The sequence below is a fragment of the Lissotriton helveticus genome, chromosome 3_1, assembly GCF_964261635.1.
Source record: "Lissotriton helveticus chromosome 3_1, aLisHel1.1, whole genome shotgun sequence".
Lineage (NCBI taxonomy): Eukaryota > Metazoa > Chordata > Amphibia > Caudata > Salamandridae > Lissotriton > Lissotriton helveticus.
In genome coordinates this window covers 1,327,508,266-1,327,525,788 of record NC_136061.1, presented here as the reverse complement: position 1 = coordinate 1,327,525,788, position 17,523 = coordinate 1,327,508,266, and the positions used below count along the sequence as shown (strand labels likewise).

The 17,523-nt window shown below is 42.4% G+C and overlaps 1 protein-coding gene across 3 annotated transcripts in view; it reads right to left on the bottom strand.

Moving 5' to 3' along the window:
* ARHGAP32 (Rho GTPase activating protein 32) overlaps positions 1 to 17,523 on the bottom strand; it is a 1,522,959-nt gene that overhangs the window by 275,352 nt on the left and 1,230,084 nt on the right. For all 3 annotated transcript variants that reach the window (XM_078681981.1, XM_078681982.1, XM_078681983.1), the window contains one exon: positions 1,063 to 1,207. In XM_078681981.1, the coding sequence (XP_078538107.1) occupies positions 1,063 to 1,207 (145 nt within the window). The remainder of the gene's footprint in view (positions 1 to 1,062; positions 1,208 to 17,523) is intronic.

The window sequence follows — 17,523 nt, the reverse complement described above, 5'->3', positions numbered from 1 at the left end:
TTAAGCTGTGCACAAATTATGGCTCAGTTTCATTGGCAAATCTGCTTCCCTATCATTCGATTTCAAACAGAACTGCCGTTCCCTCTAAAATCTACATCAGGGATGTCCTTGTCCTATGTTGATCCATGTTGGCCAGCTATCCACCGTAACGTTACATGTCTTCGATTTAGATTCACTGTATGAAATTTATTGTCATGTGGACATTCTCAAAATCAGGCACGGACCTAGCCCTCGTGGACCAACACTGAATACCCGAATCTACATAATACTGAGTGCGCATCTGCCTTCTTTATTGATTTCAGTGCAGAATCATGAAGGCAAAAACAGAAGCTGAAGGGGGGACATTTTTCCTGGGAAATGTACTTCTTAAATACTGAGCTTCCAAAAGTAAAAAACTCATAATAAGTTCCTCATAAATGGGCAGGGCCGTTTTAAATGTGATGTGGTCAGCCATATTCTCAATCACAGCTACATTTGTTCTGATTGAATGCCATCCGCCTAAGATGTTGGTCACTGCATCCTAGCAATGTAGCAAAAATTAGGAAAATATCATTCACTTTCATATTGCAGTAAGAGAAGACATTGCATTTGGTTTAAAAATCATATTGTTGAAGAGCAAAAAGAAAACAAAATGAAACTTCTACAAATACATGAGGTGAGGGATGACAAACGGGAAAGGTGTGAGGATTTCCAACGCTTTGGGCAAACTAAAGTGATGTCAGCTGGAAAGCTTCCCGGACGCTGAGGAAAAGCCTTTTTTCCAGTGATTTCTCACTAGTATAAAGGACCTTATTTCACATTATGGAAGTCTGGCCCTGACAGGGCAACTTAGAGGCAATTATATTATAAAGAATTACATGTTCGAAACAATTTACAACACTTGTACATTTAGCCAGAATTTAGGCCTCACACAGCAAGTACATACGCAGTTCTTTGCGTGTTTCTGGATGGAACTCTTCCGAGTCCTCCAATGTCTACAAGCACTTCCTGTCCTCATGCGTGTATAATGTCAACAGGCCCCGCCCTGGAACAAAAACATCTGCCACGTGCAGATGTACTTACCGAGAACTTCTCATACAGCTGGTAGGTCAGCAGGGGATTAGGCAGTTCTCGGAAGTACAGCTTACAGAGAGAGCCAACGCAGTGAATATCCTGGATGTAAACATCTTTTGTTAGGTCAGGAATCTGCTCCGAATCAAACTCGTGGCTGGGGAGAAAGTAAAGTCACACATTATTGAAGGAAGTGCTAGGAAAGCGTTGCCAAAGTTCTGATTAGCAAAGAAGAAAACAGGCAGCTCGCCTGGCAGGCAAAGTTGTTTGCAATCTCGTAGCTTTGCATTCATCAGTGAAAACGCTGAATTAGACCTGCGAGTTATTTGCGAACAAGCCTTTAATGTGACTTAGACTATGTTCAAATTGCAAAAATGGAATCTATAATAACAAAAGAACAGCATACTTAGACCCGAAAATGTCATGAAGATTCCATGGCTTAAGTATAACATTCTCCAAAACCATGTACGAGTTTTTATTTTACACAGTTTACTAAAGCAGTACAATAATACATTTGAACCTAACAGCTTGATACAGTAAAATTAGGAATCGTTTATTTTTTAAACATTTTCTGATCTCTTGGTTACCTGTCAGAGACAGAAATGTTTGTGCTCATGACCACTTGAAGAGACCTGTCACACGAATAAACTAAGTAATATCACACTAGTCGCTCACCTTTAGTGACACAATCTGTTGCTGGAGAAAAGCAGCCCAGTTGCTTAGTATTGTGCATATGGTTTCCCAACAACAGAATCAGTTAGACATTTTAGACTTCTTCCAATTTTACTTTGGATTGAGGACAGTTCCATTGCCCCTAATGTTGAGGGCTCAGGTTTTCAAAACAGCGAAGAATACACTTGGAGTCCTCAAGGACGACACAGTGATAATATGCACAGATGGCCAACTACCTGACTTAGACTTTGAAACATTAAGGTCATTGTTAAAGTAAAATCCCTGTATGAAAGGTTTTGGTTGTGCTGTTTTTCAGTTTTTGTTTTATAGGTGGCTTCTTACTTCTTGGAATTAATCTATGTGACTATATAAATGTTTTTCTTTAATACCTTTGTGCATGGTTTAACCTATTTGTGACAACTACTGTACATATCTACATATTTTACAATAAACTGACTGGCAGGAAAGCAAAAAAAAGAAAAAAAGTAATATGACAACCTCCTGTCCTTCAGGAAAGGCCTAAAGACCTGGCTCTTCAGCCTCTAGTGCGCCTGTTTCCTGCTCTACGTCTCTCTACAGATCTGCACAGCGCCGGGACACTCTGCCTGAGTAGCCGCGCGCTATATAAACCACATATTAACATAACATAACATAACAACCAAAGAGCAAAAGGTCTCCCCAATACTGTGGAAAACACAAAGGTGATGGGTGGGTTGCTTGCAAATAATCTCACCCACTAGCAAGTCCTTGGGCCGCATTCCAGTCCATGGCTCCGAGCAATTGGCAGAGACTGTGATTATGTGCAAGCATTCCACACATTTTCTTTGTGTTTTCGACAGTATGATGTCCTAAATGCAACGGGTATGCCTAGATGTGGATCCTGTGCTCACTGTGATACAGGAGTGACTCTGGCTATACCTCACTGACGAGGGCAAAGCAGTTATGGGGTTGCCTGTGTTCCCGTTCAGAGTGTACCTGGCTAAGCAGATCCGGCTGGACTGTTCCAACAGGAGCAGCACCAAGGCTGATTGGAAAATAGGTGGTCTCTGTTGAGAATGGCAGAGTCAGGCCCTCCAGGATTTTGAGATAAAAAAAAGAAAAACGTGACATTGGTAGTTTTGTCAAAAAGTCAGAGCTTTTTACAAAAGTGCCCATGAAATTCAAAGGATGTTTTGCTGGGTCAAATAAAAAGAGGGTCAGCACGAAGGCGAGTCGTTTGTTTATTGGCCACTCGAGGGGCTGGGGCCACATGTTGAAAAAAAAAAAGATATCAAGCGACTCACTCAAGTTGAATGCGGCAGGCACGTAGGAGCAAAAATGGTTATAAAAAATGGCCTCCGCTTGAATGCCATGTGGAAGGCCTATGGGAGCCACAAGTAAAAAAATAAAAAAAGTAAATCGGGCCTATCGCTTGAGTGGAATGCGGTTGGCTTGTGGGAAACACAAATTCAAACAATAACAGGCCCGCCTCTCGAGAGGCATGGGGCAGGCTCAAGAAGAACGAAAATAAAAAGAATGGGCCTGCGGTTCTTAGGGCATGCTGCAGGCCTGGGCAGGCTAAGTATGTTTTAAGAAAATGGGTCTGCTACTATCGGGGCATATGGCGTGCCCTCGGGGCCTAAAGTTTGAAGAAAAAAAAAACTGTCTTGCACTGGGGCATTCTGCATGCCCACGGTGAAGGGGATGGCACAAAAAAAAAATCAGGCTCACTTTCATGGGGGTTTATAGCGACATATTGGGGGGAGGGGTTGGGCAAACATCGTTTTTGAAATAGAGCCTGCAACCAGAGGTCCGAGTGCCCAAATATTTACAATGTCAGGCCTACAGTCATCCTCCACCAATACCAGGCCCCAGCCTGAAGCTGAATTCAGACAAGACGGAGGTCTTCATCCTCGGCTCCACCCCCTCAGCCTGGGACGACTCCTGGTAGCCAACATCGCTAGGAACACCCACAGAACCCACCGACCACGCACGCAATCTGGGGGTCATCCTCGACTCTGCCCTCTCCATGACCAAGCAGGTCAACACCGTCTCCGCTTCCTGCTTCAACACCCTCCGAATGCTCCGCAGGATCTTCAAGTGGATCCCCTCCGACACGAGAAAAACCGTTACGCAGGCCCTCGTCACCAGCAGACTAGACTACGGGAACGCCCTCTACGCAGAACAACCACCAAGCTCCTGAGACGGCTCCAATGCATACAGAACGCCTCGGCACGACTGGTCCTCAAAGTCCCCCGATGCAACCACATCACACCCCACCTGAGAGACCTGCATTGGCTCCCCATCAACAAGAGGATCACCTTCAAACTCCTCATCCACGCACACAAAGCCCTACACAACGCCGGACCAGCATACCTTAACGGTCGACTCAGCTTCTACACCCCCACCTGCAGCCTCCACTCAGCCAACCTCGCCCTCGCCACAGTTCCACGTATCCGGAAATCCACCGGCGGCGGCAGATACTTCTCCTACCTCGCCGGCAAGAACTGGAACACCCTCCCTACCGGCCTACATCAGACCCAGGACCTGCTGGCCTTCAGACGACTTCTCAAGACCTGGCTCTTCGAATAGCAGCAGGGCCCCCCCCCCCCCCGCCCCCCCAGCGCCTTGACACCCTCACGGGTATGTAGCGCGCTCTACAAATGATTGATTGATTGATTGAGCCCCCACCCCTATCACAAATATGAAAAAGTGAGTCCACTGCCCATGGAGTAAGAGGTGGGCTCCCACTTACCCCCTCCAGAGCATCACCTGACATACCTTTGGGTGGTTGTGGGGTGGAATGACAACTGAATCAGTATCTCTCCACCACACCACCAACCAAATTAAGGTTAGACCAATTGTGGACACCTAGTCACCTATCCCCTACCCAAGGCACCAGTGCCCTATTCAAAAGTAAGTAGGGCTGCCACCTATGTCCCAAACAAGTGGTGTGCCCTTGATATGCCTACCCCATGCATACCTGCCGAATCACCCACATTTGGTGGATGACGCCTTCTTTTTACTTCCATTCACCGGCCTGACAAACAAAATGCCCCATAGGCTTAAACAGGGTCACTTGCTTTTTAAAACTTTATCACTCTCCAGAAAGTACAATAAGTGGAAGTATGGTAGTAAAATAGAATGTCACAAAAACGCCACAAAATGTTAATTTTTGTGCTGCAAAATGTTCTAACTTATGCCACAACATCCTGGAGAGGTCTTAAAATTAGATGAAAAGCGATAAACTGGAATGCAAAATGAACAATTGCAAGCAGTTCGCCTATCACCTCTATGTGTTCCTCCCTAATATTGTGCCACTAGGGAGGCATTTCGTTGTCAGTACCCTGCATCTGAAAAAAATGGAGAAACTTTCTCCCATGTTCCAGAATTTAGTGTGGCAAACAGTTATAACATTTCAATGATGGTGAGTGGAATGTGTGGCCATAAGCTTTGCATTAGGGTGCCTTTGCTGCAGGGTTATAGGATAACAATGGTCCTCAAACCAATCAATCATTAAAGTTAATTTACAGTTACTTTTGTATTGCGAGCTTAAATAAATTCAACGCTCCTGGAGAGAACAATACTTTCACATAAAGAAAGGAAGGGGTAAGTCACTTTTTTGTCGTACAGGCTAACGTCCTTTGCCAGTTTGTCTAGATTAAATGATTGAGTATATATGTCAAACTCCTGGATGGTTTTTGTGAGTCTCTTTAGTGCCTCTTTTGAGTTAGTTAGTTCCTTGTCGTCAATGATCTCCTTTCTAAGATCCGCAATCTCCTTCATTAAGCGCTGTACTTCCTCCACAGCTGTTTCAATCCCAAGCACCATCCAGTGCCTGGAACAGTTGTTGGAGACAAAACTAAAATTCTCTTTGAATTTAGGGTTCTCTAATTCAAAGAGAATCCCTTCTTTTCTTTATGTGGAAGTATTGTTCTCTCCAGGAGCGCTGAATTTATTTAAGCTCGCAATACAAAAGTAACTGTAAATTAACTTTACTTTAATGTTTGATTGGTTTGAGGACCATTGTTATCCTATATTGCACTGTACCCAGGTCCACAGACTAGATTAGGTTAACCCCTTACCTGCAATGGCTACTCTGAGCAGGTTTACCTGCGAGAGTTTTTTATATTAAATGTTGTAAATTGTATGTTTAGTGTACGTTTTGAACTTGATATTCATGGACACATCGTTAAGTCCTTGCGGGTTGCATTGTCATGTTTGAAAAAGAAACGTTACCATATAGCGAAGAGTACTTTGACCGATCACTACAAGCCCAGGGGGGTAGTAATTTCCTAGGCATTAGCACTACTGACATTGACCTAACATTAAATGATTAAGTGTCAAAGCTAGAACGACTAGAAAAGAAGCTGATACAGACAAGGTTGCATGGCCACGTGTTGGCAAAATACCTCAAGGCTAATGTGATTCCTGTAGGGTTACAAGTAAGGAATGAGCCTGCTATCTTCCTAGAGAACCCTAAATTCAAATAGAATTTTAGTTTTGTCTCCAACAACTGTTCCAGGCACTGGATGGTGCTTGGGATTGAAACAGCTGTGGAGGAAGTACAGCGCTTAATGAAGGAGATTGCGGATCTTAGAAATGAGATCATTGGATCAAAGGAGGCACTAGAGAGACTCACAAAAACCATCCAGGAGTTTGACATATATACTCAATCATTTAAACTAGACAAACTGGCAAAGGACGTTAGCCTGTACGACAAAAAAGTGACTTATCCATCATCCCTTCCTTTCTTTATGTGGTAGTATTGTTCTCTCCAGAAGTGTTGAATTTATTTAAGCTTGCAATACAAAAGTAACTGTAAATTAACTTTACTTTAATGATTGATTGGTTTGAGGACCATTGTTATCCTATAACGCACTGTACCCAGGTCCACAGACTAGATTGGGTTAACCCCTTACCTGTAATGGTTTGCTGCAGGTTAGCTGCACCGGGCCGAGAAGGACCTGTTTCAAATGAGGGTGGCGCGATACCACAAAAAAGTGGGAGACTCTTTGTACCGAGATAGAAAAGGGGAATTTAATGTGGGAAGCTACACTTTGCCCATCAGCTAAAATGTCGATTGAATCACTAATGCATTTTCTGTTGTTTTGTTCATCTAATTGCAGTGCAAGATAGTTGCTGCTACTTGGGATCTTGAAAGAATTAAATGTGCCACTATTAGGGCAGCTATGCTGGCACTACAAATGCAAGGAAATGTAAAAAAAAAATGTTATTGTACCCTCAATTCTTTTTGGATACCTAGGATAGTTAGGTCAGAATTTGCCAACTTTGTAAATTCATAGACATGTTCCAGCTAGTATACATGACTGTTTAAGTTGTCAAAAAGGGGCTGGATAATAGGAGCCCCCAAATCAATAATTTTAGATGTAATATTAAAAAGACCGCAATTCTAGTTTTGGATGAGATTTTTAGGTCTCGCCTAGGCAGCGCCTGCGCTTTCTCTTAGAGACATGCTGTATTCAGGATATGGGTATAAAGCTACGCCCACTTTCTGCCCATCTTTTTAATTGGCACCTGTTCTTTGTAAATGGTGGCTTTTCATTGGTCAATAGGCTTAGTAGTCCCTCCTTAGTACCGCCTTTAACCTCCCATGAGGACACCCCCTTTACATGTGTTGATACTCCCTAGGTTTTAATTACAGCCTCACTGCACTATTTTCTTAAAAGGCTTCAGGCAGGACACACACTTGGTCCTAAGCTAGGCTAGCAGTCGTTACTTCACTTACTGGAACATCTCACATTTTATAAGAGACCATCTATAAATTTCCCTTCATCAGCTCCACACAGAGTACAACTGTCATGTATTCCTATAGGTTCTGAATCGATCCCCCTATTCCTGACCCTATTCTGGTTAAACTAACTATCAAGTTAACTAACAGTCAGCCCATGAGGCAAGAACAGCCCCCATGATGCAGATACCGTTATCTGACGCAGTCACACTACGGCACAGGAACGTGTTATCTGATTAGGTCATAACGCTTGAGATCTAATTAGACAAGCGACATTCCTCCAGCCCCTGATAAGGCATACGACGTTCTCATAACAAATCAAACCTATGACAACCTGGAAAATCCGTGCGGCCATTGTTTTGATTTCACAGAGAACTTTAGTAAAGAATGTGCTAACGAGCAAGTCGTATGACATCTTTATTGACGTATCTATGTCCATCCTTACGTCAATCTCGGCACCTTTAAGGTATAAATATTGCCGATCTTGCCCTATGCAAACACACGCGTGGTGACAAGACGGAGCAGCCATACTTGCCGAAGCCGAGAGCAGAAGCAGACCCCGCTGGCAGCAGCCCCGCCTTCCTGACGCGCTGAGAGACGCGCTGCTATCTCCAGCCGAGAGACCCAGCACCGGCGTTTCTGGGCAGCCCTCGCAGGCAGCCTGGAATATCGAGAGCAGAGAAAGAGATACCATTCCTCATTCATCCTAACTTCCAGGTACAGAACTGAATAACCCCTCACAGAGAATTCTTTAGTTATTCACTTGGCAAAAACAAACTTAACTTAAACTGTAACTTTCTATTCCCGCCCACGCATTAGACTTAGGTGAGGTACACGGGGTAGGCGTATTTAGAAACACCAGTTGAGTACGTTTAGTCAAATGTATATGTAAATATATTTTAATCATTTTAAACATCATATGGCTCAGAAACCATATCAATGTTTTTACAGTATTATTTTATACTATTGCTTTTAATGTATGCACTTTACTTAACTATAAGTATTGCAATAATATCGATCCATTTCTCATGTATGAGAAAAGAGACTGATCAATAAATAACACCTTTTTATTGAACACGCCCGTCTCTTCCTTTTCTCTACAATCTGATGAGACTAAGAATGCACGTACTGACTGAGTAAAATAATTGCCTTGTGCTCACACGACTCTCGAGATTGACTCTTGATTAGGGGAGAGCAAAGTTGTCATGTTCTATGGTTGTCAGAAACTAAATCCCTTCTTGTCTAATCAGGGAAGTTAATTCCTCCTTGAACATTCGAGAAAGTTTCTAGCGAACTCTGAGCTACGCTGGCAAACCCAAAAATTAAGTCTAGTATCGACAGTAGTAGACCTAGTTAACGTCTGGTCTAGGCCTTTACTGCTGTAGGTATTATTCCAATGCGCAGAGCCTATTGGGAAAATAGGAGCTACACTACATGGCGCCCAACGCGTTTGGAAAGGGCGATAAAACTAACGTAAGACATTTAGAGTAACTCAGTCGTGCTTTCTCACTCAGACCCCTTTTTCCATTATACTCCAAAGACGTCTGGAGTGGGTGAAAGGTAAAATCCTCCAAAACCTCGCAGGAGGGAACTCCTATGTATGGTTCTTGGTATAGTCAACGTTGAAGGATAAAAACATTCCCAAAATATTGTGCATCTAATCTCTGTTTCCATAAAGAAACCTGATCTGCAAACAAACATAATACCATCCTGTCTGTAAAATGGCAGAGAGTGATGATGAAAGAGAGGCAGTTAGATTAGCAACTGAACTCGCAGATGCTGATGCTACCATGCAAGCAGCAGACCCGAATATAACACTCATTCCGGTCATTAAAAGGAGATCTATAACCTTAAAACTTATAGAAAATGGACTGACACCTAGAGGTGGCACAGTCATATTCGTAATCGAGGCACACGAATATCGGCAGACAGAGGTATACTATTCATGGATACATTTTCCAGCAGCAAATGCTGTAACAAAGTACTTCCACTATTACAAAGTAGAGGAACCTCCTGAAACGTACACTCCTTTCGAGGAGGTGGAAGTACCACTCAAATTCCAAGAGCATTTGCTCTTATTTGATGGCGCCCTAATACATAACAATCACATTACAAGGCTCGGTCCTTTAGGAAGACCAGGAGCAACGTGGCCGGTCTTAGCCGGATACACACCACATCCAGACATCGAAAGAATGCCTGCAGCAGAGCTGTTAATACAGCTAAAACAACTACTAAAAATTCATAGACAATTAGTTCAGTATGTAATGCGGACTTCAACAATTCAGCCAGCGATTAAACTTCCACAGCTGACCCCTCACCAGGGGAACACAAATAAAATTACACCACAGAACATCCAATCCTGCCTAGGTAAAGTTCCAGCTAAACGGGAACAGATACCATTCTGGTTGGCACAGAAAATTACCCAAATAGAGGCGGTGTTTCCTGACACCACCCCATTAGAAAAACACAGGATTCTGACTATATGTCTCCCAATGGGAATCGCACCACACATTGAGGACTGTGACACTTGGGGTACAGTCTTTGCTTCCATCTACACAAAAACGCACGGTGTTCCATCCATTTCGGTAATACCAGATGTGCTAAAACAAATTCAAGATGAATACGGTCCAGAACCTGCTTTAACCCTTGGTATGAAATTACTAAAAGACTTCAAGCAGGTCTCGGCTATATTATTAGCCAACATAAAAGGTGAGGCAGCAAACGTGGCGATCCGCCAGAGGTTAAAAGAGACAGATATAGCAGACCAACCAGCTGAAATTGCCAGAATCATAGAAAAATCCTATGAAGAACTAGGCAGAGATAGTCTAGGTGGAATACCAGTAAAACCGCAACTGACTACAAGTCCAGAAAAAATATTTTTTAATAATAATTCACCAAAAAGAACTGGGATGGAAACAAACAATCCAATCCTAAAGAAAAGAAATTCCAGTCCCGAGGGAGGTCTCCCAGGCAAAGAGAGAAATCTCCAAACCAAAGACAGAGGTCACCGCAGAGTGACCCCTCTGGGAATAGATATAACCTTAGAAATAGGGATAATATTAAAAAACCTGATAGATATCAAGACATTGATACACGTCCCTCTCAATCTTTTCAGACTTCCTCGCAGAAATCGGAAAGAAGAGGACGATCAGAAGAGCACGCCAAGTCCAAAGACAAGGAACCTGCTCAGCTAAACAAGAAATTACAATTTCCAAAAAAGAAGGTAGCCAGTATCAAGGTAGTTAAAAATGCCGAGAATACTGAGGACACAACTGAAAAACGGAGAATGGGCTCAGACAATGCTAGACAGCGCAGCAGAGGTGAGCATAGCTCGCAAAGTCCTTATGAATCATCTGGAGACAGTGGACACGAATGAATACCTTCAAGTGGAAACTGCAGACACCAGAGTTAGCAAGCCCCACAAGATATACGAGATAACATTACGTATAGAGGGAGATAAGACTAGGAAAATAAGGGGACTATTTTGGGATAACCTCTCAAAGGGTTATGACATCCTTCTAGCTGAAAAAGACTGGCCACCAGAGTTTGTCAGGGAGTGCCCTCATGGCGAAGAAGTAATTATGCCTGCCTTCTCGAATCAAATCCCGATTCATAAAAAATACACACTTGCTAGAAAGTGGGCAGTGGCCTTAGCACCTGCTTTATATAAAAATCATGTAGGATGGGATGAGGACTCCCCTCCTCACAAAATCCAGTTAAAATCACAACCTACTGCACAAAGGCAGTACCCAATTAAGCAAGAAGCTAAAAAACAGGTAAATGAAATACTAGATCAGCTAGAATACCAGGGGGTGATTGAAACTTGCACCTCACAAATGAACAATCCTTTGTTTCCGGTCTCCAAACCAGACAATTCATATCGTCTAGTTTTGGATTACCGACACCTTAACACATGTTGCAAAACCTTTGCAGTGCAAAACTCACACAGTGCTGCACTAATGAATAACATAGTGCGCAAAAAATACAAAACAACCTTGGACATCTCCAATGGATTCTTTTGTCAAAACATAGCACCAGAGAGCAGATCTTTAACTGCATTCTCAGTAAATGGCACTCAAAAGCAATTCTGTCGGTTAGCCCAGGGGTACAAGAACAGCCAGGGGGTATTCTCAGCGAGAGTAACAGAATTACTACAACTATATGATGATGAAGCATTATCTTATGTCGATGACATTTACTTAACAGATGATGACTTGGAGACTCACTTGAAAAGGGTGAACACCATAATACTTGGGTTCGCTGCAGAGGGTTACAAATTCAACTTTAAAAAGTCCAGAATTGCCCATCTGACGGTCCTATTCTTAGGATATGAGTTATCAAGTGAAGGCAAAAGCTTGGCTGACAATTTCCTAGAGAAATGTGCCGTAATCCAAGCTCCTAAAACACTAAAAAACCTACAGTCAATTCTAGGTTTCCTAAATTTCGGAAGAACATACATTGCAAATTACGCAGAAAGGGTCAAACCCCTTTATGATCTAATTAAACCAGACTTTAAAAGATCCAATTGGACTCAAACACACACAGAAATTTTGAGATCCTTACAAACAGACATGCTAATTAAAACAAAATTAGAAACACGTGATAACACACGCAATCTTGTGATTCGAGTCATCCCAGGGAGATGCGGATTCACATACCTGACTTCTAATGAAGGAGAAAAGGTACCAATTGCATTCAAATCACACTTGTACACAGAAGCTGAACAGAAATTCAGTAATACAGAAAAAATCATTCGTGCAGTTCAAACCGCAATAGCTAGAGAAAAAGACATAGCTGACGGTAGACATATCACAGTCAGAACAGCAGAATCAGCCTTTGAGGCATTAACAACACCGTGTAATTTACCGACAACAACATTGAATCCGGAATGGATACAATGGGTGAATTCAATCACAACGGACAAAGTATACTACTACTTTGATCCAGAACTAGAAGAATTAAAAAATCTAAAATATGAAAAGACGTATCCTCTGCCAATCGACATTCTGCCTCTACGACATTACGCCTGTGTAATCTATACAGACGGACATGCTCAACCCTCCGTTTGGGGAGAACAAGCATACAACCCCACATGTGAGATTACAAAAGAAGTGTGGCGGGGAGGTAAACTAAGACCTCTATTAACAAAATCACACTCAGTAGAAACAAATTCAGAACTACAAACTGAAATAATAGCTTTGAAAATGGCGCTAGATAATGCGGATCGCGAATTCCCGACACTTATAGTGTCAGATTCATATTACTGCGTCAAAGCATATAACAAGGATTTGCAGACATGGATTCAGAACGGTTACAAAGATGACACAGATGCACCAATAAAGCAGAAACTGCTCTGGGAACAAGTAGCTCTTTTGAAAAAAGAACTACCAAAGACTCACGTGACACACTCACTGAGTCATCAGCGTGATGGCGTTCACGTTGTGGGGAATTCATTGGCTGAAGCAGCCGCAGCGGCAGCCACTAAACCGGCTCCCGTAGATCGAAAAAAGCGTACATTAAAATACATTGACGGTGAAACGCTGCTGGCGGTGAAAACGTCATCAAAAGGCGACTGCTCAGCGTTACCGATCAACTATCCACTCAATTATACATACATAATCGATGCGAACTCCGTCCCTTTTGCTCGAATCCCTGGAGTGGGGGATAGAGTAATGCCAAACATGGACAGGAGAAACTTGTTAATCGCAGACGCACACATGGGCGAGGGTCTCAGACACCTTAAATTAAAAGATTCTCTGGAAGAATTACAATCACGGTACTGGTGGCCAGGCATGAGCCTGCATTACACCATGTTTGTAAAAAACTGCCCAAACTGCAACAGAGATCGCAGTGGGGAGAGAAACAGTTTAATACCTCGTCGTATCAAGGCAGATAATATTACCAGCAAAAAGAATGGCTTGCGATTAACATATACAGGCTAGTTTCCACTTATAATGTAGATCACCAGCACTCGGCTGACGTCCGGACTATTATACAAGATTTGCGAGTCTAAATGGCATATACGCTAAGAGCATGTTACGTTCGACCATTGTTTTCACTCTGGCACACCAGCCTGGGGGGAAACATGGCCAAATGAGCACAGCCCAGCGGGAATCTTCTCACTTCCTTCCTGAGGGTACTGGATGGTGTAAAGAAAAAACCAAGGCAGAAAGCAATCTATAATGGAAAGGATATTAGGTTCGGGAGCTGGGTGGGTCAAACATCTAATAAGTGTCCAACGTAGTCTAAATAACTTGCCAAGAAATTCTCTGAAGGGATTCAGTCCGTACGAATTATTATTTGGAACTAGGATGTTGATCTCTGACCTTGATAGTCAGACTTCAGTGGTTAAAGAAAAAAGCTTTGATGTCAAAGACCGTTTGGCTATTTTGCAGGACTTAAACAAAACAAGAAAAGACCTGAGCAACATACAGTTGAAACAACAGCCAACGACCACTGAAGAATCACCACCTGTCCCAGCAAGACCTGTCTGGATTCCAAAAGTCGGGGGATCTAGTCAGGGAAAAGATCGCGGTAAAGAAGGAATTTGGGCCTTCCTACAGAAAAGCAGTTCCTGTCTTGTCTGTCAACGGGACAAGATCAGTTGTACTACCGCCACTTGCTGGTAAAAAGGAGAACCGAGTTGTATCCATCGACCTGGTAAAACCACAACATGTGGCCGATAACAAACAGTAGGCCAAGTGGACTCCCAATAAGTAGCAGAACACCAAGGTTTGCTACCAGCACAGAGGTCCTAACAAAAAGGCTCATCACATTCGAAACGCCTAAAGAAGAACAAGAAGGACTATGCAACAATGCAATAGAACTCAGACCTCTTAAAACCCAAATAAAGACATTTAGCAGAGACACACCAATCTATACTGAAGTACCAAGTGAAAATGCAAAAAACAGAAATCCTGAACCAATTGGAACAATTGACAGAACTGCATCCGGTTACTTCATCAACTTCGATGATTCCTCTGACGGCTTCAGTGAATCAAAGACACAGCCATCATCAAAATCCTTTAAAGACAAAGCTAAGGAACTTTTGAAACATCTGAAAGAAACATATCTGGTTTCTCCATGGATTGAATTTTGGGTGGGTTTTGGTGCATTTATCCTCATACTTTGGCTCATCATGGTATTTACTTTGGGACGCTTCATTGAGGGAAAATATGCTAAAATGGACACAGCAAGTCAGAACATCAACTTGGTCCTCAAACCACACACATCTTCACACGTCGAGAAAAGAGAACTTTCTTCAGCCAACTTCACAGCCAATCCTATACCTGGTGGGGTAGCCTGGGACAACACTGACTATGAAATTTATGGTCCGGTCGAGATCCTGAAATATCCACACCAAATCAAGATCTCCTTGAGTGACTTTGCAAAACCAAACTCATTTGCTGATGATTGGGACTTCGAAAGTATTAACAACATGATGTCTGACTTAGTAATGTCTGCTAAATTTACAAAACATGATTATTTGCAAGGTTCTACAAATTATGATAGTATGTATTGCTATAACCATTAAGGTAACCATTTTTTACATAAATCTGCACAACCTAGAAATGTTTTAAGTTATAATCAATGGGAACATTGTGCTACACCTCCAAAAGGAAGCTCTAGAACCGTATATGACAAATATTCATATTTTTCAGGTTTTAACATAAGTAATGCTGAAACATTTTATTTTAAATTGTCAAACAAGACAGGGATGAAAACCATGATAACCAACACAAAATTGATATATTCAGATTCATTCTTTGAAAAAATGAATACATTTGGATTTGATTATTGGGACAAAAATGTTGATTTGAAAAGTGTTTGGGGTACAAAAGAATGGCAAGTACAGGGTATAGAAGCTTTGTTTAGAGCCTGCATGATCCCAGAACAAATGATATTTTTAAATGACACTGTTCAACAAACCACCTGTCTTGGCTTAGCCAAAATCAAAGATTTAATTAAACCGTCTATTCCAAAGCCAACAATGTTTAGCAATAGCTCTGATACAGATGAAGAGATAGACGTAAACCATATACTAAACCAAAACAGAACACATCCTGATTGGAAACAATGGTTGATCTGGCCCACAGATACAAATAACTGTCAAGATAGATTCCTGAATAAAACACAGGGTTTCAAAATGACCAGGCCAGACCCTAGATATCCCCAAAGACATCACCCAGGGATAATAACAACCTACAGTGTGGGCAAATTATGCCTTCAATGGCTACAAACTTCCACACTGCCTGAAATTAAGCAACACCTAACTTTACTTACTGATGGTGCTGACTTGCGTGATTTCATAATGGGACCACGCAAACAGCGTCAAAAGCGTTTCATAGCAGCCTCTGTATATGCAGCATACAATGAGGCCTGGAAGGTTACTCAAATTGAGACAGCAGAAAGAATACGGGAAATTGACCGTATTAATTTGGAAAAATCACTATCTGTAGTGGACAATGGGTTAATGACTCTGTCCTCCAGAATTTTTTCATTGGACAGCATTGTGTCTTCAGCAATCGATATATTATCGCAAGACTTACTGTTATTACAACATGGTCAGTCACAATTGCGTTCCATTGTACAGCTTGGCTGGACGTTACAAAATCTGCGTTCAGGCTATGTGCCTTGGCGTTTAATCAACACAACGTCACTATTCCAAATCTTTAACCTTACTGATAGACAAATCGGTATGGCGCAAAAGGGTGCTGATTATACAATCTTGAGCATTGAAAAACTAGAAAGATTACCAATGACAATGTCAGAACGACCTGTCAGTGAATGGATAATCCACGGAATCATAAATATTCCAATCTCAACCTTCAGGTTTCAATACTGCCAAAAATATATACAGGCTGGCATGTACGAGAAATTGGGAAAGGGGTACCTTAAAACAACTTGGAACCTGCCCTATTCACATGCATGTGTCAGTAATAAAGGACAGAAAGTGTTTCTTAGTGGCAACAATTGTGCTATGTCACTAAGCGGCACGCTTCTGTGTAACGGTATTAGTTTGCACGGAGCCTGTGAAGGGAATTCATACAACCTTTCATGTCACCAGCAAGGCGCACCTGCAACTGAAATAGAACCATTCTTTCAAAGACTCTATAATGGGAGTTACATTCTTATTGTAGACCGCAGATGTTGTAGTCTTATGCCCGGGACTCCTTATCTAGTCACTACGACGGCGAAGGTCAAGTGCTGTGGACGTTCTTTATTCCCCAGCTCCTTTCCAGGCAGGGAGGCAAGGGCATGGCCCAGTTTGAAAATTACTTCTATTCGAATAGATACTTTAAGCAGAATGAAAACAGTGCTTCTTCAGACGCCTACAAGGCTCACGTCATCAAAAGAAACGTATGATCTACAAGTCGCAAGGACGACTGCAGAGATACATACATTATTATCAACTAATTCCCCCGTACATTTCGCGGAAATCCTGAGCGAAATCTTAAATATTTCTGATACCAATGGGATCTCAGGGGTATTTAAGACAGTATTTTCGATGGCATTAACACCATTCAAAGCCATACTGGGTATTTTTCCAGATTTCGTCCATTCGATTTTTGGCGGACTTCCCCTGATCCTGGGACTAATTGCAGGAATCCTATTCTTAGTCCTTATTTTTCGTTATGGCAACCCATGTCACAGATCAAACTCTCGCGACAATGGAAGATACGATCCTAGCCATTGGATACCGGGACCGGATATCAAAAATCCTGGGACTCTCCCGGCTTAGAGACCTAAACATGACTTGGTTTCTATCATTTCGACCAATGTGGCAAAGGTGTGTTTTACCTGTACTAAGGTGTCTGCTATGCGGAGAAGAATGCGTGTTAGACACCTGTCTGACGCTACAATCGGATGCGCCAGTGGATGCAGATACACTGTTGGTTCCTACCAAGGTTCACGCTTTGTGCTGCCCTCAAAGGCTGCCAATCCTGATGACGGCATTCCTGGAATCTTCACCACTGCGATTGAAGAGTAGTGAAGTTCAAGATGAAAGCAGCATCGAACAGGTACGACCTTCTGTCAGCAATGCGAATCAGAATGTCAATGCAGACAAT